This window comes from Hypomesus nipponensis, chromosome 3 (genome assembly GCF_054491055.1).
Source record: "Hypomesus nipponensis isolate SF chromosome 3, ASM5449105v1, whole genome shotgun sequence".
In the NCBI taxonomy this organism is placed as follows: domain Eukaryota; kingdom Metazoa; phylum Chordata; class Actinopteri; order Osmeriformes; family Osmeridae; genus Hypomesus; species Hypomesus nipponensis.
The window spans coordinates 17,149,142-17,172,877 of NC_140363.1; the positions used below are offsets into that span (position 1 = coordinate 17,149,142).

The 23,736-nt window shown below is 48.8% G+C and overlaps 3 protein-coding genes across 4 annotated transcripts in view; 1 reads left to right on the forward strand and 2 right to left on the reverse strand.

The window, feature by feature from the left end:
- Positions 1-6,226: 6,226 nt before the first annotated feature.
- On the reverse strand, positions 6,227-17,034 carry slc38a6 (solute carrier family 38 member 6). 2 transcript variants are annotated; one of them, XM_084680779.1, is made up of 16 exons: positions 16,787-17,027; positions 15,418-15,548; positions 15,131-15,204; positions 14,896-14,948; positions 14,766-14,805; positions 12,170-12,248; positions 10,071-10,156; positions 9,925-9,983; positions 9,767-9,841; positions 9,197-9,253; positions 8,459-8,538; positions 8,201-8,301; positions 7,962-8,086; positions 7,423-7,567; positions 6,964-7,058; positions 6,227-6,831 (listed from the first exon to the last, which is right to left on the reverse strand). In XM_084680779.1, the coding sequence occupies exons 1-16, from the start codon at positions 16,850-16,852 to the stop codon at positions 6,748-6,750; spliced, it is 1,350 nt and encodes a 449-aa protein (XP_084536905.1). In that variant the 5' UTR covers positions 16,853-17,027; the 3' UTR covers positions 6,227-6,747. The 2 variants fall into 2 exon arrangements, with proteins under 2 accessions (XP_084536905.1, XP_084536912.1); XM_084680786.1 differs by lacking the exon at positions 7,423-7,567 and having other exon boundaries at positions 6,644-6,831; positions 16,787-17,034.
- A 48-nt stretch (positions 17,035-17,082) lies between these two features.
- Positions 17,083-19,529, forward strand: trmt5 (tRNA methyltransferase 5). Its single transcript, XM_084680766.1, has 5 exons — positions 17,083-17,200; positions 17,439-18,061; positions 18,372-18,496; positions 18,601-19,240; positions 19,346-19,529. Exons 1-5 carry the CDS (start codon positions 17,193-17,195, stop codon positions 19,399-19,401), a joined length of 1,452 nt encoding a protein of 483 aa, XP_084536892.1. The 5' UTR covers positions 17,083-17,192; the 3' UTR covers positions 19,402-19,529.
- Positions 19,530-19,575: 46 nt separating this feature from the next.
- Positions 19,576-23,736, reverse strand: part of mnat1 (MNAT1 component of CDK activating kinase) — a 32,678-nt gene continuing 28,517 nt past the window's right edge. Inside the window, exon 8 of the mRNA XM_084680839.1 lies at positions 19,576-19,904. Within this exon, the coding sequence (XP_084536965.1) occupies positions 19,784-19,904 (121 nt within the window). The 3' untranslated portion in view covers positions 19,576-19,783. The remainder of the gene's footprint in view (positions 19,905-23,736) is intronic.

The following is a 23,736-nucleotide window of genomic DNA, read 5'->3' on the forward strand; positions in this document are numbered from 1 at the left end:
AAATACTTCGAATTTGTCAGATATTTCTCAAAGACTTTCCCACGTGTGTTAATCTGATCCGTGACAGCTAAGTTTAGGTAGTCTATGCATTGTCCTGTCAAGACATGGTGAGTCGGTCAATCTTGTGAGAATGTTATATAATTTTGTTTAAAAATCTCATGACCGTGGTGCACTGCTATGCGCATGCAGGTATAACGATTTACCTTTGCTTAGCCAACAGATAAGGAAATAGCGTCACCATGTGGTGTTTTGGGGGGTAAAACCGGGCGATGTGGCGTTAAACAGCCTGATTCTATTTGAATTTAAGCGTGTCTATTCTGTTGCAAAGATATTCTGTTCATTAAGATACAAAAATAGGCTATACAGTTCCTTCTTGATATTAAGATAAAAAATATTAAATCAATGATTAATTTACTGATCAAATCAAACCAAACCATAATCTAGTCATCAGACAAAATAATATAAATAGCTGTAAATCACCTATGTAATGATGGTCATTCTCCCCCCTTCCATTCTCCTTGACCCTCCCTCATCTCAGTATTTCTTTCTGACACACACACACTTAATGCTTAACCTTGGACAGGGTCAGTGAAAAGACCCTCTTCAATCTGAAGTGAATCTCTTTCTCTGTGTGTTTGTGTCTCTGTCTCTCTTTCTCCCCCCGCCCTCTCTCTCTCTACCCCCCTCTCTCTGTCTTGTCTCCCCCCCTCCCCTCTCTCAGACCCCCTTCACCATCTCAGTGGTGTGCCGTTGGCAGGGGTTAGTCCATCCATAAATGCCACGATCAAAGTCTTGACATTATTAGTGTTAGACTTGACCTCTCACCCCACTTCTGCCAAATGTCAGCAAACCACATCTCCATCCCCACCTGGTTTGAATCCAAACTACAGATCCCAGTGTATAGAAGTGGTGATAAAAGCCAAAGCTTTTAACATGGTTCTGACACATCCCCTGGATATGGTCTGTCCTATAAATAACAACTTTAACCTGCCCTTATAAAAGAAGAGCGTGGATTAATAAATAGGAGATAGAAGACTTATGGTTATATCCTTATGATTCCCTTTTTTCCATCACACATACCATATTGCAGTCCCACATACTGTTACAGACAGTAAACAAACAATAATACACAGAACAAAGTAAACACAAAAAAATACAACCTCAAACACAAAATGCACAATGTTGGTATCTGGTAACTTCAGACAAGGAAGGAATATATATACACAAAGAAAAGCTAGATATTGACATTTGTCTTTTATTATGATGATCCAAATGGGTCAATTAGGAAGACAGTAACTAATTTAGTGCATTAATATATTCAGTATATCTAAATTTGGACATTAAACAGAGTTTACTGTGATTGTTGAAGTCTTGCCAGCAGAGGGCAGGATAGGACTACTAAATTCCTTTGATGATCTCATCACCGTACAACGTTTGTAGTCTACATGTAAAACGCTTCTTGCCCCAATTCTTCATCGTGACAGAGGTATTTCTTCTGAAGCTGTAGCAAGTCTTTTTTTCCCCCCTCACATCCACTTTACTGGTGCCATCGATGGCATTTTTACGATCACGGACGATGATTTGTTTGGCTTCTCTGTTTTCCCAACTGTCATTCTCTCTTTCTTCCTCTCACTCCCCACCCCCCCACCCCCCGCTCTCCAGGGTTCACTGTCCACTTAATTCAGCTGTTGTCAGAGGCAAATCTTGAGACTTCTTAAACTCAAGTGTGGCACGAATGCGATGTGCCAGTATGCATCGTCCACCTCACACACCTCACTGAACACACATAGACAATCATGTGACTGTAGAGTACAGATTCTACAGTGACACGTTAACGCGTGACGGCCGTGTCTCTCTCCCTAGGCGTAGAGGGTCATAACATGCCTGCACACATTACCAGAGAGGCAGCTACCGAGAACTCCTGGAACACAGTCCAGAGTAACTGTCCGCCACCTGCAGCTTTTCCACATGCCTTCACAGTCCTCAGTCCAATTTATGCTCCTGAAACCCAGGACATCTCTATTATCTGGCTCTCTGCCCAGGTCCATTCTATAGCTGCAGCTAATGAACCATAGCATTGGTGCCAAACGGGGCATTGGGGACTAAGGGGAATATGGTCCAGGTATGAGAAGCCCCCTCCCAGCTCTCAGAGTTGACCCCGGCGAGGGTAGACCCCAGGGGCTAGTATACCAACGCCTTGCCTCCTGCATCACCCCAAACCCAATTACCTCCATCACTCATCGGCCTGGCGCACCAACAGCTCCACCCCCTGTTGTGCCCCTCACCTATGACCATGTTGGACCCCCAGTCCTTCCAGTTGGGGGCGAGAGCCCTCTAGTCCTATTCACCACAGGCCCGAGCGAGCCTCACAAAGTCTCTCACAGGAAAACACACACACACACACACACACAGGGCAGTTCAGAAAAATGAAATGAAGGAACCCAGCCACATAAATGAACTCTCGTAAAAGCTGATTTGGTGCTAAGTGTCCCTTTATTCGCAAGTCTGTGTTTATTACCGGCACTTGGCCACAGAGAAACGTAACAATGTAGTCGTGGAGGTTGAGGAGAAATGCGTGGAGAGATGAAAATGGGCCAGGTTGGAAGGAAAGAGACAGGGTAAAGAGAGAAAAGGAGGAGGAAGGAGGAGGCGGCCAGTGGGGCAGAGAGCCTGAGAGGGGAGGGTGAGAGCTTTGACTAAGCTGTCTTGTAAGTTTGTTTGGGGGAAGAGAGCTTTTTTACTGGGAAGAACCAGGGGGAGGTGGAGCGGAGGGGATGGAGAAAGAGTCGGGTTGTGAAAAGCAGAGGAATGTGAATGTGAGGCCGGCCGTCCAGGACAGCAGAGCGAGGCGGAGGGTAATTGGCTCCAGATGTGAGGCAGCGTGGCCTCTGCGCCAGCGAGGCGTCAGGGCCGCATTAAGGGCTCAGCTCCGGCCTGATGGGATCTTGAGAGAGACAAGACCTCCTCCTCCCCTCCTCCCTTGCCCCACACTGTGCGGTTGACCATTGTGCCCTCCCCCCTCCACCTCCCGTCACACCCTGAACCCCCCTGCTCCCTGTCTGGGGGGGGGGTGTTCTAGTGGGGAAATTGTGTGTTGAAAATTCTGCATCGCTTCGCTTTCTGCTTCGCTTTCTGCTTCGCTTTCTGCTTCGCTTTCTGCTTCACTTTTGTTGGTGGTGTTGACCTTGACATACAGCATGAGGACAACATGGTACATGCGCCGCACGTACACCCTCTATATCTCCTTGTCTGGGTCTATTGTGCTGGTCTCTATGGCGACAGCAATGTTACCATAGGACTGTTTCGTGCTTTGTGTTGCTATTGTGCCGGCCCTAATTGTGGAGGGAGAATGAAGGGGCAGAAACGTTCTCCCAACACCGTTCCAAGAATTGTCATGAATCCAGCATTGACAGAAAGCAGTAGACATTGGTAAAGCACTTGAGAAGACAAATAAGGATTGTTGCGCTATAAAGGACTACATTGAACCCCATTTCTCAAATTGAGATTTCTGGGGAGAGAAGCAACTGTCACTCCACACTTTTGACAGCTCCCTACGCAGTCATTCAACCAGGAGTCACAAACATCCTCAAGTAAAAGAAAATACCAGATGACAACAACACACTTTCAGACATTGAACTACACAACCAAACAGAGACTGCTAGAACCACACAGACTAGTAAAAAGAGTTTGAATACCCTCCTATGGGCTTTGTGAGTTACATAACTATCACACTGTTGCAACTATTTATCTTTAATCTCAGTGGTTGTGGAGAGATCGACTACAAAAACGGATTTTGCTAAGTGTACACATGAAGAAGAAAAAGCTGCTTCTATGACTAGAACAGCGTAAGTGAACAGGCAACTGTGATCTTAAAAGAGACTTCAGAGTGAGGAATGTTCTTCCTGTGACATGGAAAGCACGGTTAGTGATAGACCGTGGAAATTGATTGGAAATGAAGAAGTAGTCGGGGGAGGGATGAAAGCCTTGGAGAGAGAAAGGAAGACAGGGCATAAAGACAGAGTGTTTAGAGAAACACGTCATCTGGAGAGATCCCATTATCTACGATAATACATTGGGTGCCATTAGCTGCAGCGCATTCCATGATAGTTCAAGTCAACTGTAGCGACCCATGCAAAGGAGCGAAGGTGAACGGGCCCGAACAAAGCCCTCTCGTCCAGTCACAGTGACTTCCACGGGTTATAGCAGGTTGTAAACGTAAACAGTAACCAGATGCTGTCCAGACTTTTAGACGTGCTACAGTTGCAGAGCCTCGTCTGCCGCGTGCACTCGGGGGAAACAGAAAGTGAGGCGTCTGCATCCTGCAGCATCACGGTGGAGAGCGAGACCGCACTTCAGCGGCTGAGACGTGATCTTCCAGACCTCCACACGCACTTCAGCGGCTGAGACGTGATCTTCCAGACCTCCACACGCACTTCAGCGGCTGAGACGTGATCTTCCAGACCTCCAAACGCACTTCAGCGGCTGAGACGTGATCTTCCAGACCTCCACACGCACTTCAGCGGCTGAGACGTGATCTTCCAGACCTCCACACGCACTTCAGCGGCTGAGACGTGATCTTCCAGACCTCCACACGCACTTCAGCGGCTGAGACGTGATCTTCCAGACCTCCACACGCACTTTCGCAAAGACCACTTGAGGTAATCAGCAGACACCACCAGAGGTAAGCAGACAAGGATCTGGTTCATGCTGCTGGGAGAAATAGACACCATGCACACATTCACAGGCATATACATGTCTATTATCCACACACACACACACACACACACACACACACACACACACACAAGGTCATAGTTAGGACAGGGGATAGGAAACAAAGGTACCATGTGTCCTGGATTTCAACAACACAAAACAATTTTCAAAGAACACAACCAACACCTCTTGAAATAATACAAGAGGGTAGTCGATGGGGGTTTAATTTGGGCCCTCTGCCCCTCTCCCCCTCTCCCTAGGAGACAGTGTTGTCATACTGCTGGACCAAGGCCCGGGGGTGTGAGTGAGTTTAACCAAACAAAAACACTCCCTCCCTCAGCCTGGGACACAAAGCTGGGCCGGCCGTTAAAACAACTCCACTCTGCATAAAAAAACAGCTCAACCTCATCATGCTTTTGGAAAACAATCTGCATTTTGTTATGCAGCCCCAGCAGTTTACGCTTAATCAAACACACCAAGTCAACAATGGGGGGACAGGAATTAGTTAGTTGAAAGGCTGGCCTTCACTTCCAGTGGATGTGAAACAGGTGTGACCTGAAGTATTTTCAAACACTAGGTGGCGGTCTTGTGCAGTGGTTGAACCTTAGAGTTTGCGGGTTGGTTCCCATGGGAACCAGAGCAGGGCTGTCATCAGTGTGTGTGTGTGTGTGTGTGTGTGTGTGTGTGTTCGTGCTGTGTTTCTGATTAGCACCCTATCAGAGAGAACCTATGTTCGAACAGACAACAGTGGTGAACCACACACGCCTGGATTTCTGTTACTGCTTAACAACTGTGTTTCTGTCACCACGCTTTTCAGACAACTCTTTTGCATCCCAGGAAGATGAATCACACGAGCTGGAAAGCAATTTAATCTCTCTATGATCATTCAAACTCTAGAAATAAGCCATTATTCACTCTTCAATCTCTAGCTAGCTAACATACTCCTACTTAGTCCACCCCTCTTGAAGCTGGAAATGGTACATTCCATCTCTCCTGAACAGGAAAGTCCCTCAGAGTAACAGAGACAGGCTGGGGAGATTTCCAGGATTGGGGACCCTCCTTTGAGGTGGTGTAAGGATTGGGCGGTCCCCCTGCTTTGGTAGGGATACGGGGCCAGTCATCCTAATTCCTCATATTAGAAGCAGCAGTCTGACGGCCCTGGGTTCCAGAAGGAGCACGAAGACAATGTAAACAGCAGAAAAGTACCGGCCATTTGGCTTTCATTAGCTAGAGAGGACCTCCAGCTCCACTCTAGAGTGACTGGACCAACGTCAATACTATGCCTGTCAATCACTCTCAGACACACACACACACACACGTTTTAGCAATTATCATTCCTCAATAAATATAAAAAATCTGTAGCGCTCAATTAAAGAAACCAAAATTGGACATACAAATCAAAATGTTCCCCTTTCAGTCAAGTTTGGATTACATGTTTACAGGATAAAACAATTTTGATCTGTCAAACAAGCACTGAAGTCACGTGTGAAAAAATATGCCATTGTAACCAGCATTGTTTAAATGAAGCTTTATAAAGATCTTGAGGTGTATAAATGAGTGCTTTCAATCACAGGCAGATAATCACATTGATGGAGCATAACCATCAAGCAGAACATGACATAACACATCTTAAATCAAAATCTCACATTTTCAGCTCACATACATGTATGCAAGGTAAGTGTGATGATTGTATTTAGCACTGAAACCAAATAATCAGTGAACATTGAATGATTTTACTCAAGATAACATCTGTGCATCTGTCTGAATGTAAACCAGTTTGCAAGAGAACAATCAGGAAAAAATACAATTTCACCAGAATTAGTTTTGAAAGTTTGTAACGTCAATGAGAATATGACTTGCGTTGCACATCACTGAGTGTAATAAATAAGTCAGTAATCATAACATTATTCGCGTTAACCCACATGATTGTTTGGCACGGTTACCAAGAGATGTAGACTAGTGTCTCTGATCCAATGCTGTGTTTCCCTGTGTTCATCCAGATTCCCTTCAGGTATCCGTCCAAGGCGGTGCAGATCAGAGGCTTTGTGTCCAGGTCACAACGATCACACTCAGGCTGAGAACACCCACAAACAGACCAAAGAGCAGCAGAGCCACAGCCTGGTAGGAGAGAGGAACAGAGACGTGTTCTGATGGGAGTACGACAGTAAAGCAGAGGGGGGGGGGGGATGGCAGCTACAGGCTTGAAATCAGCCAGAGAACTGAGCGCAGGTGGCAGGCGATGACACGTACACCAACAGACCCCAGGGAGGTGAGAGGCTGGGTGCTGATCCGGAGGTAGAACATGCCGGGGTAGATGAACAGGAGACAGGTGGAGGTGGTGGAGCCTGGAGCAGAGACACGATCAGTCAGAACCCTGCTGCTCTCAGCTCTTCATCTAGCATACACCGACTCTCTTTTTCAGAATCTGAATCAGTTTTCATTGCCATGTAAGTTTTCACAAACATGGAATTTACTGTGGCAGGAAGGTGCATACAATAAACATAGACGGGTCGTAATTTTTCTTTAGTTGAATGTATAGACAAGCTAGACCTCTGACACGTAACTGTATCACTGACTTAACCTCTGTAACCCCACTGCACATTTCTGATCACTACTTGATCTAATATTGAGGAGCTTAACAATAACTAAAAAGCTAAACAGTACTGCACAGCACATCCACAGAGAGCGCTGGCTGGGCGAGACGCTTACCCACGACCCCGAACATATTCCTGATGTCGGGGACGAAGACAGCGAGCAGAAGCACGACGCCCAGCAGCAGGAAGGTGACGAGGACGTGTGCCAGCCAAGAGAAGGGCCTGTCACCACACAGCATCATGGTCACGGCCTTACGGGCCTGGGGGGGGGGAGGGAGGGGGGCACAGCGACACAGCGTCACACCTCACCCAACTCACACACACCGAGAGGAACCCGTTTTTCTGTCAAGGGTTACACCTGGTGAGGTTTGGGTTAGGGCAGGGGTAGGCAACCCTGGTCCTAGAGAGCCACTGTCCTGCATGTTTTAGATGTTTCTCTGCTCCAGCACACCTGATTCAAATGAATGGGTCGTTATCAAGCTCTGTGGAAGCCGGGTAATGACCATTCATTTGAATCAGGTGTGCTGGAGCAGAGAAACATCTAAAACATGCAGGACAGCGGCTCTCTAGGACCAGGGTTGCCTACCCCTGGGTTAGGGCAATCCCTGGTCTGACTAGGGAATCAAGCAGGGATGCCATGGTTGTTTGACTTACAGGGAAGTGAATGAGAGGCACTGTCAGGAGTACGGCTAGCAGGATGGCCAGGCGCACTGTCATCACCATGACGTCGCGTGGTATGTACGCGTCGTAGCCTAGCAACAGCTCAGACTCTACCTGGCCTATCAGAGAGAGACCCAGAACAAAGTGATAAGAAAGTTTATTAAACCCTCCTCCCCAATTCAAAAGCCATGATTTTTACAGAAATACAGTAAGGTGTGTCCTTAGCCGCTTACTGTAGAAGGTGAGGTAGCCAAAGAGGGCGGAGATTAGGTAAACCAGGAAGCTCAGAGAGATGCTCACGTTGGTCACATTCTGCATCCTCTTCTTACTGGGCCTGAAAACACACAATATGGGGGTGTGAAGGAATAATCCCTCTTCCCATCAACATTAAAACAGCGAGGGGGACGAACGACACTGACGCACTGCATTGTAAATGTTGTTATTGTATCAGACGCCTTTGATCCAAAGCGTGGTTCAAACATTGCACTGACCGGTCCAGCTCACAGTAGATGGGCAGCACGGCTGTGTGGCAGAGGAAAGAGAAGGCCATGGTGGGGATGGCGTACGCACTCTGCAACACACCACAGGTGGCAAAAGGACTTATTTCAAAACGGGAAATTTTAAAAAGGCAAGATACAGGCACCATATACTGATTCAAACTAAAGTAACGAGTCTGGCTTTTAAATGTAATAAGTAGGAAGTACAGATATGTGTAAAAAATTTAAGGACTGAAAGTAAAAGTTGTCCGAAAAATAAATAGTGAACTAGTGATATCAGAAAAAAATCGACTTAAGTACTTTGTTACTTCCCATCTTTGCTACACGCATCAGTCAAAACATGCTCTCATAGCCACTTAGCAGCTAATACTGTTAAGGCCAGTTCACACTGCTCAAACAAACACCAACAATTGTGTTGGTTCGGTCTGATGTGCCTGTTGGTGTTTTATTGGGGGCAGTGTGAAAATGACAGTTATCTTATCCAAACATTCTAAACCCAACGACCAACAGTAGAACGTTTGGCGTTTGTTGGACATTGTTGGGGCCGTGTGAACCTAGCCGATTTTATCCACACACGTGAACACTGCACACGCGCTGAAATCCTCATGACATCACAACAATGAATGCATCATGGGGAAACGAAGGGGCCGTGTGCTCGCTAACTCTGCCCGCCAGGACCCAGTCCGAGTGAACAGCGCGGGGGGTAGATGGAGACAGCTGAGACATACATACCTTTGTGGAGAGGACTAACAGTTTTGGCGTACAGTCTGAGTCAGAGGAATTTGAGAACTGTGGGGGGGGGGGAGGAGAGAGAGAGAGAGAGAGAGAGAGAGAGAGAGAGAGAGAGAGAGAGAGAGAGAGTGAGTATTTATAAGTTCACAGACGAGGCAAGGTTTGACAGAGACAATATACAGTCAGTATCCTATTTTCCCTAGTCTCGGCTGTGGAAGGACAGGTAAACAACAGTCTAATTTAACCCCTTCCTTGATTACACACAGGGAAGCCTTTGCTGCCTGTATATTCTACCAGGTCAAGGTTCACTTCCAGGTTTTAGTCGAGGTCACAGGAACTTCCTCCCCCTCAGGAGTGGCATACATCGCAGGGAAGTGGGCTCTGGGACACTTCTGGTCTTCATCACGTTTAACTGACTGAGTCAGCTGCCAAAGCCTGGGGTTCAGGAACTCAATCTCCCGGATTTCACCTAAATCTCTCGACCGTGGCTTTGGGCTCAAACTTCCAGCCCTCGGGTTCAGCTAGAGCAGAGGTGAGACTGGATCAGGGTGGGGTGGAGTGAGGTCATACCTGAGTGTGGTCTGGGTGATACAGCGTGACGTTGTGCGGGAGGGGACAGGGGATAGACCATTTCTTGATCACAACCTGAGAGGGGGAGGCCCTGTAGATTAGGCAGACGTACACAGAGTGGAGATGGACAACTTCTCGTTGAGCGATAAGGAGCTTACCACGATGGCAAAGTACAGCATGAAGCTGAATGCAATGCTGCTGGTATAGCCAAGGAAACCTGGGAGTGAGAAGAGAGTGGGGCATTGTGATCCATGTTCAATACCAATGACAGTCTCCCTGTCCCCCAACCACCTCATCGACTCACCGATCTTGGGCAGCAGAGCGAGAGGCAGAACCACAAACACCGTCACCAGGACCAGCAACGTCCTGCCATCTTCGTACCAGAGCTCCCTGGACGAGGAGGACAAGAGACAAGGCTTGTAACAACGGACAAGTTGTTTTTCCCAGCAACATCCCCACATCATGCACGGTTCCCCTGTCAAGACGTGATGAGAAGCGCAGAAATGAATCTCTCTCCTCCTAAGCCCCATTACTCTGTCTGGAAATAGACCGGCCATGGAAATTTGTCCCCATTTTGTGCTCCAATTCAAAAAGACAGCCTTATCATGTGGTATAAATTAAAGGGCTTTAGCCCTCGCAAACCATAACAGTAATTCGCATGCAAACTGTTCTGATGCTTAGTCAGACGGAGCTACATTTTACTCGTTTTTTTTTTTTTTTTTTTTTCGAGGGGCGAATAATATTTTCCTTTGCTGAGGGATAGCCTTTGTGGTTTGTTCAGGAGAGGGGGGAGGGGGAGATACAGGGAGGCAGGGGGGGACTCCAGAGTGACACATGTGGAAGGCATGCTGGCTCCAGCAAGGTTGAGCATTGGCCGGGGTGAGGGGTGCTGTAGGGGCGCCACTATGTGCCAAGGAGGGGAGGAGGGGGGGGGGGACACTGCACAGGGTCATGGAGGGCTGGCTCCAGGCTTGTTTATGGGGCTCCCACAGCCAGCAGCACCTGCTCTGGACACATCAACACCCACTGGCCCTTCCTTGGCAGTTTCACAGCTCTGGGGTTAGCCTGGTAGCCGATGGCCTCGTCTCCTTGTCTGCATGGGGGCTGGTCTTTAACTGGCCGAGTCATGGCTCTCACAACCCCAACTCTCACTCGCAGGCTGGCCTTAGCTCCAGCGCTACACGGAAACTTTAGCAGAGAAATCCCGTAAACTTACATTCACACTCAAGCAAACCTTCCTCTGGTTAAACCGAGGAGGTTCGACTGTTATGTAGGACCATGTTGAGATTCACAGAGGGCAGCTTAAGAGTGCTCGACTTAAGAAAGAAAAAAAAAAAAAAAAAAAAGATACTTGGAATACCCATGAAATGTCGAGCATTTCACGGTATAACAAGCTGCAGGATAGGACTCAGGACGTTCCACTGTGTCTCTGTCAATGAGTCAATCTCCACCAAGTGTTGGAGATTAGCATAAATCTGGCTGAAGCAGCACTAACCCAACCCAGCTGTCCGTGACCTTGGCTCCGTCACTGGCCTGTAACAAGGAGGAATCTCCCCAAGACTGACTACAACCATACACCTCAATCTGGGAAACCAAGACAAACGAGCCTGTAAAGAGAAAATGCTTTTTTAAATATAAATCAACCAAATCATTTAGCCTTTAATTGGGTTGAGTACAGAGTCTGCTAGCCATCCAAAAGCCACTCATTAACTGGCTGTTTTGTTTCCCGCCGCACGAGCGGTAATTAGAATGGCAGAACCGATATCCCGTTGTATCGCTCTGATTCCGGAGGAACATGTGTGAGAGATTTGAGGCGGAGGAGAACACTAACAGAAAGCAGCTGTGAGGGGAAAGCTCCTCTTCTGACGGATCGAGCCGAGACCAAACACAGCTCTCACTCCGGTCAGTGCAACTGATAATAAAGTGACAGAAGTTACATTCTTGGCCTCGGACGTCTTTGTGGGCCGCTCAGGGGGGTTGAGGGGAGGGGTCGTCCCTGGCGTGGAGGAGGATGCTGGGGGATGAGGAAGGCTGATGAATGGTCCTCTCTCGTACGCGTGTGTGCTTCTGGCCTGCTCACTGTTCCACTACACTAAAACTACGGCTCCTTGCAGACAGTGCGTTATGTGTAGTGTTAAATCGCTTCCACCACATTTTTTCATGTGTTTTTTTGACCACTTGCCCGTTTCCAGAAGCCTTGTGGTTAGGAAAGTCTTATATCAGTCAAAAGCCATGGCCAAAGACATAGGATCTACACGCCGTACTGACACAAATCAATCTTATCCTCAGCTGGAGCATACAGTGAAGGGAATTGTATATGGTGTGTGGATGGATGGAGAAGCTTGCAGGATTTCCCCCGAGCGTTATTTGACTAGGACTGAGAGCGGAGAACCAGGCACGTACTCTGAGGCGTCCGGACTGAGGAAGCTGGTGATGGCAGCTGGCAGCTCCTCCTTCAGGATGAACAAATAGGAGGCCATGGCTGGGGAGAGAGCCACAAATACAAAATGGACGCCTGTACAACAAGCAGCACAAGCACTGAAACATTGACATTGTCTGTGAACATTTAACAACAAAAAAACACATGTCGACGCTGACAGGTAGGCCGGTGAAGCACAGACAGACGAGATTGAAGGTAACGTCGTTTCCAGGGGTAAGAGAGGGAACACAGGTTGAGGGTCTCTCCCTCCCTCCCTCTCCAAGGTGACCCAGGCGGGCAGCTAGCTGGAGGGATCGCCCGCTAAGCCCTCAGCGCCGACAGGCAGACATTGTGCAGATGTTCCAAATGCAGAAGCCCCGAGGTGGCGGCCGGAGGAAAGCGGGAAAGAATGCTAACAATAATGCTCCCTGACGCTAATCCCCCCCCCTCCCAGCTTCCTACGAAACAGGAAATCACCACAGTCTCCTGTGGGCCCCCTCACTCCAACTCACACTAAGACAGCCAATCAGACTGGGGTTTAGGTCACTTCCTGTGTGTACGACTGGGCCCACCAATACCAGAGATATGGAGAGAGATATGGAGAGAGAGAGAGATATGGAGAGAGAGAGAGATATGGAGAGAGAGAGAGAGAGAGAGAGAGAGAGAGAGAGAGAGAGAGAGAGAGAGAGAGAGAGAGAGAGAGAGAGAGAGAGAGAGAGAGAGAGAGAGAGAGAGAGAGAGAGAGAGAGAGAGAGAGAGAGAGAGAGAGAGAGAGAGAGAGAGAGAGAGAGAGAGAGAGAGAGAGAGACACACAGAGGAAGCACATTAGAGGGGGCTGGTGTTGGGGTTAGGGAGATGGGTGGGATAAGCTGGGATGAGGGAAGCACAGTTATGGGGTGTGAGTCGAGGAAGGAGGGCGAGCCAAGGTTAGCTGCGACCAAACAGCCCTGGGGCTGGTCTTCCTGGCTCCTTTAAACTAACCCTGGCCCATAATCCCTCAGATCCAGTAATTGTTTTTGTTTAAAAATTCTTCCAATAACCCTCCTGCCCACACAGGCACAAGCATGGACACCCACTTAGTCACTGGAGAGGACACAAAGCCAAACACAAACACTGTATAATGCAATTATAACAGCACGAGGGGTGGTCACACTGTTGTATAAGGGGAACCCCAACATCCTATGTGCAAGGCTTACAACTTTGAACAGCTGCTTCATTCAGAGGAGTTAATAGAGGGGCATCCTTACTCCCCTTCACTGAGCTAAATGTGCCCAGCGGTGCTAGTGACATGCTCCCTCACACCATGCTGACCCCCAGTTCAGCTGCCCGCACAGGGAACGTGCACGACAGCCCCTGTAGCCTGTCGTTTGTCAACGTCTGCAGTCACCATGGAAACGTGGACCTACTTATAGAACATGCGTTTGGCTTCACATGGGCCATACAGTTTCACAAGGGTCACGTATGAAACTTGATGACATGGCCTTGGTGTCATGCACTGGGAGAGTGCAAGTTCACACACTGCACAAGTCTGCCACACACACACACACACACACACACACACTACCAAGCAGACATTCCTTGCGCGAATATACTTACATTTCAACATAAGACCCCTGAAGTAAAGAAGATTGTAACAATCAATACACACCCTACTTGAAATAATAACATCAAAGAACATAGGGGAGTGGGGGGGGGGAGAGACAGCATGTCAGAGTAGCCTCTCAGAGCATGCGGTCACCAGACACAGCAGGGAAGAGCATTTAACATAAGACAGAGCCACTTTCATTTCATTATGAGAGAGAGGGGAGGGGCCACAGTGCGTGGGAGAGCCAGGGGCTATACAGTAATTAAGGTCAATTGGCCCATCAGCCTTTGGCAGAGCACAAGAGTGTTTACTCTGAGTGGGGCTAATTGCGCTCTTATAAAAGGGACCAGGGGTGTGGACAGACACAGGGGGCACTGGTGGAGCGCTGGCATTCACACACACACACACACAGCCCCATGCTGGATAAAACCACCAACATACCAGAGGGTTGTGGCCGTAATCCACTCAGGACTACTGCCTAATGACTGTGGAGGACGTATCACCTCAGCCCCCATCTGGGGGAGAGGTACTGGGGGCTGGAGGAGGGAAGTTGGGGACGGAGGAGTGGAAGGGGAGGGGCTCTCATTAGGTCACTCAACACTTGGAGGCTTGAGGGTGGGTTTGCCATCAGTGATCAATTAGAGTAGAAGTCTCATTTCAGGCCCAGATGGAGCGGGGCAGAGGAGACAGCAGCTAGGGGTCAGAGGTTATCAGTGACTCGGTGATATCCAGCCTGGCAGGCTGCTGCGGAGCCCTGTGGTCTCCAGCAGGAGGCTCTCCTGGGTTGGAGGGTTGGAAGCAGGACGACAGCAAGAGAGTCCAGCCCAACCCTCCCCCACGCTCCCCTCCTCTTTGCACTTCTGGGAACTGGCGTCAAAGAAACTGTACAAAGGTCAAGTCTGTCTCAAGATGGCAGGAATGACACCTCATTATGATGACGGTGTTGCTAAGAATCCAACATTAGCATATGCGGTTTATAACGATGGTGACCTTACCTCCAAGGTTTTGAATCAGAATAGTACATCCCACCAGAATCTATAGAAAGACAAAAGATGCATTTTACATGTAAAAAATATTTCTAAGGAAACGTTTCTTGTGTGTCGTAAAAAAAAAGGTGAAACATACTTTGCCTGGCTTTTGAAATGCTCTCTCTCCGAGTTCTTCATAGGTAGTGATACCTGTGAGTAACAATGAATGAAGCAACCACAAACTCCTCAGCTTCAACAAGGTCACCTCTGTCAGACAGTGCAAACAGGACTCGTACTGAGGAGCCGTAAAATTCAAGATGGCGTCCAATCTTCCCTCGGGCCCGACTTAATCATAGATCTTTCCGGAAGTGTGTAGATCCAGCACAGCTCACCTGTTAGGTCACACAGCAGGAGGAGGATGTGGATAGAGTAGGCTGCCAGGCAGGACACTGGCACCAGGAGGACACTGCCGAGGGAAAGGAAGAACAGTCACTACTGAATCACGCACGACAGCCGACTGACCAACAAGATTCACTACTGACCAACAAGATTCACTGCTGACAAACGACTTCAACGAAACACCCGAAATCAACATTAGGCGCCGAAACCAGTCAAGAGAGAAGCAAGCCGACCTACGGTGGAAGGTGCGTGCGACTGAGCCCCTGTTCTGCATACTCACCAGAAGCCGACGATGCCCGTGCTCGCCATGGCGTAGGAGAGACCCAGAACCCCACTGCCCATGATGGCGTTCATCAGGTTGAAGACAGAGGACGTGAAGGAGGCTCCTTTAGGCCTGCTTTGCCCCGCCCCCTACAGCGAGAGACACAGACAACTGATGTAAGTAAGGGGAGGGGACATGAGAAGGCTACAGGACCAAGACTTTTGAAAGTCAACAGACTTTGTAATGAAACCATACGCTGCACTGGACAACTGTGGCGATGACTTAAAGCTGATGGAGGAACCCAGCAGCGGAATGCTGTTTGGGCTCTGCCAATGACACGGGAGAGGATGAGGTGGGATCTGTGGCCCCGGCTGCAGAGCAGCTGCCTGGGCTGGGGACAGCAGTGCCGCCTGGCTCTGCCTGAACCCTCTAATAGGGGATATCCTGATGAGAACTGAGTCCAGCCCTGGTGTCAGTGTCACAGCAGAGTGGCAGGGCTTGGATTAACCTGGCCCTCCAGATCTCTATATATATAGATATATATATATATAGATATATATATAGATATATAGATAGATAGATAGATAGATAGATAGATAGATAGATAGATAGATGCAGGGATACAGCAGAAGTGGTTTTGAAATAAGGCAAACCTGGGGTCAGACTGCCAAACCATTGGGATGAAAGACGACAGCAATGTCCAACTTACGCTTCCACGCAGATCTTCAACAAAAAAAAGGCCTGTTTTGCTTCAATTTCGTATTATAATCAATAAACCCAAGGGCGTAGGATTGTTTTCAATCGTGAGAGGGACAGATTTTTTAAATAACTGGATGCAGCCGTTAAATATAATTTGTGTACACACATAATGTGGAGATTGAAACCTACGCCACTGAATAAATCAGTAATCGTTAAAAAACACCTGATTAAAGAAAAGAAAAACTGATATTGATGAATTGTATTTTGAACGTTTATTTTTGAACGATTTGTTTTGCCAACAGTAAAAAACTAAGAATCACTTTGTGGTCTTGTATATTCATATTATTATGGAGTATTACGATTTGCCAGCACACTGGACATATGCAAAGCGCTGATGGGGGCAAAATGAAAAGAAGTTAGGGTGTCCTGTTCTGTTCGAGATTTCAGGGTTTGCATCTGGTGACGACGACGTCCAAAACGAGGGGGGTAGTTGGTCAGTTACTTGAATAAACATTTGGATAAGAAAACACTTACAAAGATGCTGATAGATAGGTCTATTGCCGATTAATTAGGCTATAATTTTTGTGATCGAATGGTCACTTTATGAATAAAAATATGTTCAAATGTTCGCGATCTAAAAGCCGACCAACTGACATTCCGCAGCAGGATTCTCTGGGTCCTCACTCACATTTCCCAGTAAAGGGGTGGTCTCGCTCCCCTCGGCGTCCCTGGTATCATCTCCATTGACATTCATTTCCCTCCAGTATTCTGTCTCCGAGCGAGCTGTTGGAACTTCTGACTTAGAAGTACGCAACGACACGCCTCAACACGTCTACGCCGTTTTAGATGCAAGCAACAGCATTTGTATAATTAAAGTTACCGGAGTTCCCGACTCAGGCAGTTTAAATAAACTTTGTAGTATCTGCAACTTCTCAGCTGACTGTTTGTCATGTGATTTTAACACTCGTCGCACAGTACAACGTAGGGAGACTTCTATCCAATCAAAGCCGGTGAAATCTAACCAACCAATAGGCTTAGCCTAAACATGTCAATGACTGATTACGTATGAACATGTGCACAAGGAAGCGGTGGCAATGTTGAGGTGAGACGATACAAGATCATATGGTAGCTACAAATGCGATTTCAAATATATTGTTGTTATGATTCAAGTTGACGGAGGGAACGGAAAACATGTTTGTTTCATGATTAATTCTAAAAAGCTATTGAAACACGATAACCACGTCGGTAACCTTTTCTTCTAGGTTACCTTCCAATGACAAGAACACTACTCAGTAGCTAGCAAGATTCTGTGTTTGTAAAACGCATGCATGTCTTTGCAGGATTGTTTCCAGAATATTTAATGGTCTACACACTCGAGAACGTGTGAGATTCTTTCATCTACGACACACCCTGTGTTCTGGCGTCCTTAGTCCAGAGCAAACGTGTTCTGTTAGTGTTCCCGGACACATACCCGAGCCCCAACCTTATGTCATGGAGTCTAGACTTTACACTGCCCCTCCTGAGGTCCGCGGCATGACTTGCCTCGATAAAGAGGCCTTTGCCCAGACTATAGTTGTCCCAGCTCTGCGTGTCCCAAAGGAAGTCCTCAACAAACTGGTGAAGAGTCTCAAAAAGGTGGCTCTCCAGAGACCGGGTGTGACGCGAGTGGTGGAGGACACAGGAGAAGGTGGGAGCAAATACCGTCTCCTGCTGTTGGATCCGGCCAGCGTGTCGTCACCAAGCTCTTTCAGTGACGCTGAGGCGGAGGTGCTGAAGGGGTTAAACGTAGCTCCGGAGCTGCAACGGTACGAGTTGCATCTTTCCTATGACAACCTGAAGACTGAGGAGGTGCTGAGAGCGGTGCTTCCCGAGGGACAGGATGTGACGTCGGGGTTCAGCCGGGTTGGACACATAGCTCACCTGAACCTGAGAGATCACCAGCTGCCATACAGAAACCTCATAGGTAATAATAGTTATGTATTGATTTAGCATATTTTATTTTTATTTATTTAATCCATGCTCCAACCACTGAGCTATTGGCTCATCATAGGCGTGAGACATAATAGCTGTATCCTTCTAGACAAAACATGTTGTTGGCATAATCAATGTTCCATTATCAAAGGCACTTCTTACTCTTGACCACACATGAGATTGGGTTTCCTGGATGATCAATTAAGGATAAGTACACATGAAGTATAAGAGGGGATAAAGGGAGTGCTGATTCATCTGCTTTCAGTCAGTGTGTATAATTGTCTGCCGTCTTCCATTTGCAGGCCAAGTCATAATGGATAAGAACCCTGGGGTGACCTGTGTGGTTAATAAGACCAACATCATCGACTCCACCTACCGCAACTTTAAGATGGAGGTCATGGCCGGGGAAGAAAACATGGTGGCCAAAGTGAGTTGAATCAACATAAATGAACTTCTATGATCTGTCTGTGTTTACCACCTTTCTATCAAACGAGCGCTTCCCAGACAATAGGACGTCCGTCTCCGTTGCAGGTGAAAGAGAACGGCGTGACCTACGAGTTCGACTTCTCCCGCGTCTACTGGAACCCTCGTCTAAGCACGGAGCACGAGCGCGTGGTGGCTCTCCTGAAGCGAGGGGACGTCGTCCTGGACGTGTTCGCCGGCGTGGGTCCCTTCGCTGTCCCCGCGGCCCGGCGCGGCTCCACAGTGCTGGCCAACGACCTCAACCCCGAGTCCTACCGCTGGCTGAAACACAACTGCAAGCTAAACAAGGTGGAGAGCAGGGTCAGGACGTTCAACCTGGACGGCCGGGCCTTCATCCAGGGCCCTCTGAAGCAGGAGCTGCCTGCTCTACTGAAGGGAGCAGCAGGCGTTCACATCGTCATGAATCTGCCCGCGCTAGCCTTGGAGTTCCTGGATGCTTTCAGAGGCCTGTTAGACCAGGACCTTTCCTGTGACGTAACCCTCCCTTGGGTGCACTGTTACGGGTTCTCTAAGGAGGACGACCCCCATAAAGACGTGCTGGAGAGGGCCTCTGCGAGCATCGGGTTCCCCCTCGAAGGAAGGTGCTCTGTGCATCTGGTGAGGAACGTAGCGCCCAATAAGGAGATGATGTGCGTGAGCTTTACCCTCCCTAAAGAGGTCCTCCTCAGCAACAAGAGCAGACAGACAGGTGAGAAGAAGCACATTTTACACTGCGTGGAGGATCAACACAGAAGCCCTTGCTGAGGGACTGGCAGGATGAGTTCTCTTAACGACTTGTTGTCCCTCTCCTCAGAGCCCCCCGACGAACCAGCGCCGAAGAGGCAGAAGTGCGAGGAGACTGCAGACTGAACGCCACAGAAGACAGAACTCGTGTTGTACATTTTTCCACGTAACTAAATACTGCTTGTTTTTCCTTTTACAATAAAGCGTCATTGCTCATGGTGTCATGGTGAATCATCATGAAGCCAAGAACATGATATACGTATGCTTGTGTTTGAATAATAACTGGCATAGACAAACAAATGTGTTTTAATGGTTTGTCTTTATATATAAAAAAAGAAAAAAAAATACAAAACGATAATCTGTACAATCTGATGGTAGCCGTCACACCATGATAGCAGCCCTCTCTCCAGGTCGGAGCAGGGAGGCGCTCTGAATCCAGCCCAGACAGTTCATCCCCCCCCCCCACCCCTGGTGGAGGTGCTCCCTCCGCCCCGATGGAGGGGGGGGGTCAGCCCAGTGCAGGAAACATCCCGCTGAAGGCGTCCTGGATGGCTCGATGACACGCCAGCCCTGAGTTGTATCCTCCGGCCGTGTCCGGGGGCAGGGCCGCTCGTACGTGGTTCAGATACCTACCAGGACCCAGAGAAACACCACTTTGTTAAAGGATCATTCGTGTTGGAGTGCTTCAATCTCAATTTTTTCTTTTCAAACACTACATCCATCAGACACAGTGACATCAGACACAGTGACTTAAATCTCCCCTTACATAGTACATAGGCTGGTCAATAGCTGTCACCGTATACGGTCTAGTTCTGGACTTCCTCCTGGCTAAAAGGTGGCCATGCAATTTGTAGAAGCGTTCCTGCAGCATTAGTTTGCTTTCCTTTAATTCCACACCCAAGATCTGTCCACCCACCCACACGTTCACAAACACCTTGTGCTTCAGCACCATTCCATCAAGCCTCTATTATAGTATTATAGGTGCCTTTTATTTGATAAGTGCTTCCAGATGTAGCCTGGCAAGGCACGCCTTTCAGGTTCCCAAGCACAGGCAAGAGGCACCGTGTTTATTTTCACTGGGAGCCAAAGATGGAATAACAGCCAAGCTGTCAGATACATCCAAGCCTGTCGTCTCCGTGGTGACGGCTGCTCATCCACTTGGAAAGGAGGAGACCAGGGGTGACCTATGGCCCCACCCACTCTAATCCTTCCTTTTTCACACACACACACACACAATCTTGGGTTGTCAGAGTGAACACTAAGGAGAAACCTCCACACACACACACACACTTCACTGGGTTTCTACAGTCTCGGACTGCTAAGCTAACAAAGTCCTCAACCGACCACGATCTAAAGCAACTGAGACAGCAAGCAAGCCTCCCATCCCCATCCCCCCCCATCCCTCCAAGCCCCCTAGCCCCTGCGCAGAGGTCTGGAGCCCCCACACCAGTTGGGCTTTGTGGCTCATGTCCCTGAGAGACACGGAAACTTCAAAGTGAAATAGGAAGCGAGCCCACAGACAGCCCACTGTGATTTCTCCTCCGGTTTGGAGGAGAGAGAGACAGAGAGAGGTTTGGAGGAGAGAGAGACAGAGTGGTTTGGGCCGTAACCCAACACCTGTGGGGAGACTCGGGGAGTGAGGAGGATTGTGTGTGGGAGAGAGAGAGAGGGGGGGCAGAGAGAGAGGGGAGAGAGAGGGAGAGAGAGAGAGAGGGGGGGGGCGGAGAGAGAGAGAGGGGGGGAGAGAGGGAGAGAGTAAAAGTGGGGGCTATACGAGAGGTAGCCCACGTGATGTTAATCTCTATGATGTGGTTCTTGGCGCAAACAAATGTGTGCGTGCCTCTTCTAGCTGTATGTCCAAGTTGTCAACGCAGCTTATCTTATAGTAGTAGTAGAAGGTGCTGCGGCATTGCAGCAAGCAAGACAAAAAGAAGAATGAAATGTAAATTAATAAGCAGGCTTCCAGTACAAACACACAAAATATGCTGGACACAGAATACAAAAATAATTTTTTTGTGGCGCATGATGTCGACAGATTGGGTAAGAGCAGTAAGAGCAGAGACAAGCGGTGAGACCTATCAAGTTGTGCACATAAAGACCACTCATCATCCACTAGAGAAACAACACACAAGTTCAAAACAGGAGGTCCAGTGATTAATAATAACTTCATTAGGGCCGGAGCTCCTGTAACGTGTCCTTCACAGAGCACTTGAGGGAGGCAGGCTCAGATGGCTTCCTGCTCCACTCCCTCCATCAGAGGAGTGCTGTCTATTGATTATATTGTACTGGGCCTTTTTAACGGTGAAAAAGCGGGCTATTTACAGCCCAGCTAAGTCTGCTCTTCCTGCTAATCTAATCCCCAAGCTACTCATGTGGTCATTCCTTCCAAGAAAGCTGAGAGCACTGTGTAACTTTATACCTGCCCGCCCCTAAGGAGAGGGAGAGAGAGTCGTAGAGGGAGGACTCGAATGAATAATGGGGGGTGGAGGAGGGGGGAGGGAGAGAGAGAGAGAGAGAGAGGTAGACACTGTGGAGTAAAATCACCTTTGGGTATCATCATCACCAATCCTCTTCCGCGTCTTAAACCAACCCTGTCTGGCCTCTGCTCACCCCTAACACCATAGGTTAGTTCAGTTCTGCGCCATTAACTCTGGTCCTATAAGTGCATCTCCTCCCCCAGCTCTGCCGCCACACACACACACGCGCGCGCTTCCGAAAGGTCACACACTCCCTCGCACAAACACACTCTTAACCATCCATTATCTCAGCTTTTACTGTAGAGAGAATACAAATGTGTTTGCATGACTGTACTTGACAGGGCACAGACTAGCGAACAGGAGACGCAGCACAGAGTTGTGTTACACCCCGTCACATGAAGCCTACGCTACACACAAGGAGACGGACTCCTCTCAAGACGTGTTTAAAGAGGACCCAGACACTGACCGCAGCGTGGTGACTGAGTGACACCAGCAAGACACTCAACACCACGCTGCTTTGATCCCGCGCCGCTGCTACCGTTCCAACACTGTCTGTGTGTGTCTGTGTGTGTAGCGTCTGAAAAAGTTAGGCTTACACTTCTACCTCCCACCCCCTCCCACCTTCTCCATCTCCTGCTCTCTGAGGACTGGCCTGCCCTTTGTTCACAGGGACCTGAAATCCAAGACGATTTGGCCGGTAACATCTTTCACTCTCCGGGCCTCACTGGAGCATTAACTGCAACCCGATACAGGCCTTTTCAAAGCCTCCTGTTATTGGGTAAATATGGGTCACTTTGGACTGGTCCATTATGTCGCTTGGGGCGGGGGGGGGGGGTAGGCTGGTTTCACATGAAGGAGACAACTGAATGACACTGAATGCCCGTGACTGTGTGAGACTGAGTTTGTCAGCGTGGGGGATAACAGAGGCGTGGCTCAGTACAGACAAGGTCCCACAGCCAACCGTCTCTCTGAGCTGGGTGAATCGCCGAAAATAAATAATCGAGAGAACTCTGGGGGGGGGAGGGGGGGGGGAACTCTAACTGGAAAAACGGACGATGGAGTAATCATAATGTTGTTTTTGAACCCCCTCTCTTCAATATTTATGCTAGCATCCGCAGCTGGTTGAGCCGCTCAAACGGTTCGGAGGCTTTTGGCCGGCAAACGTTTTTCCACTTGGGGTTGAGAGTCTGAATACCTGGGCAGCATCTCCTGTTGAGGCTAATAACCATCCTGGGTTTCCAGTAGGGCCCTTGCTCCTGCTGTCTGGAAAACCACTGGGAGCCTCATCCCTAATTCAAAGTGAAAAGATAAGTGTCCAAAAGTTCCGGTGGGTTCCGTGTGGTTTCCAGCTGAGAACGAGCAGCTTGTCTTTGCGTTGGGGAGCGGTGTGGCAGAGCTAAAGGCAGAGTCGTCTGGCTTCTTGTTCTGTAAAGGCCGACAGGGCCGGAAGGGGGAAACACAGGGAGGTTTGGAGCAGGGATGTCAGAGATGAGGCTGGCCGGGCCAGACATGTGTAGAGCTGGTGGAGAAGATCACGACCCAGATCACGACCCAGATCACGACCCAAATCACGACCCAGATCCCGACCCAGATCCCGACCCAGATCCCGACCCAGATCCCGGCCCAGATCACGGCCCAGATCACTGCCCAGATCACTGCCCAGATCACTGCCCAGATCACTGCCCAGACTTACTGCCCAGACTTACTGCCCAGACTTACTGCCCAGATCACGACCCAGATCACGACCCAGATCACGACCCAGATCACGACCCAGATCACGACCCAGATCACTACCCAGATCACTACCCAGATCACTACCCAGATAACTACCCAGATCACTACCCAGATCACTACCCAGATCACTATCCAGACACCCTACACTGCAGAGAGTGACTCACTTCCTGTGCGTTGGCAGACACGTGACTAAGCAAAAGGGCGTTGTTTTGGCTGCGACCCACACAAGGGCGCTGGTGCCTCTGTGCCC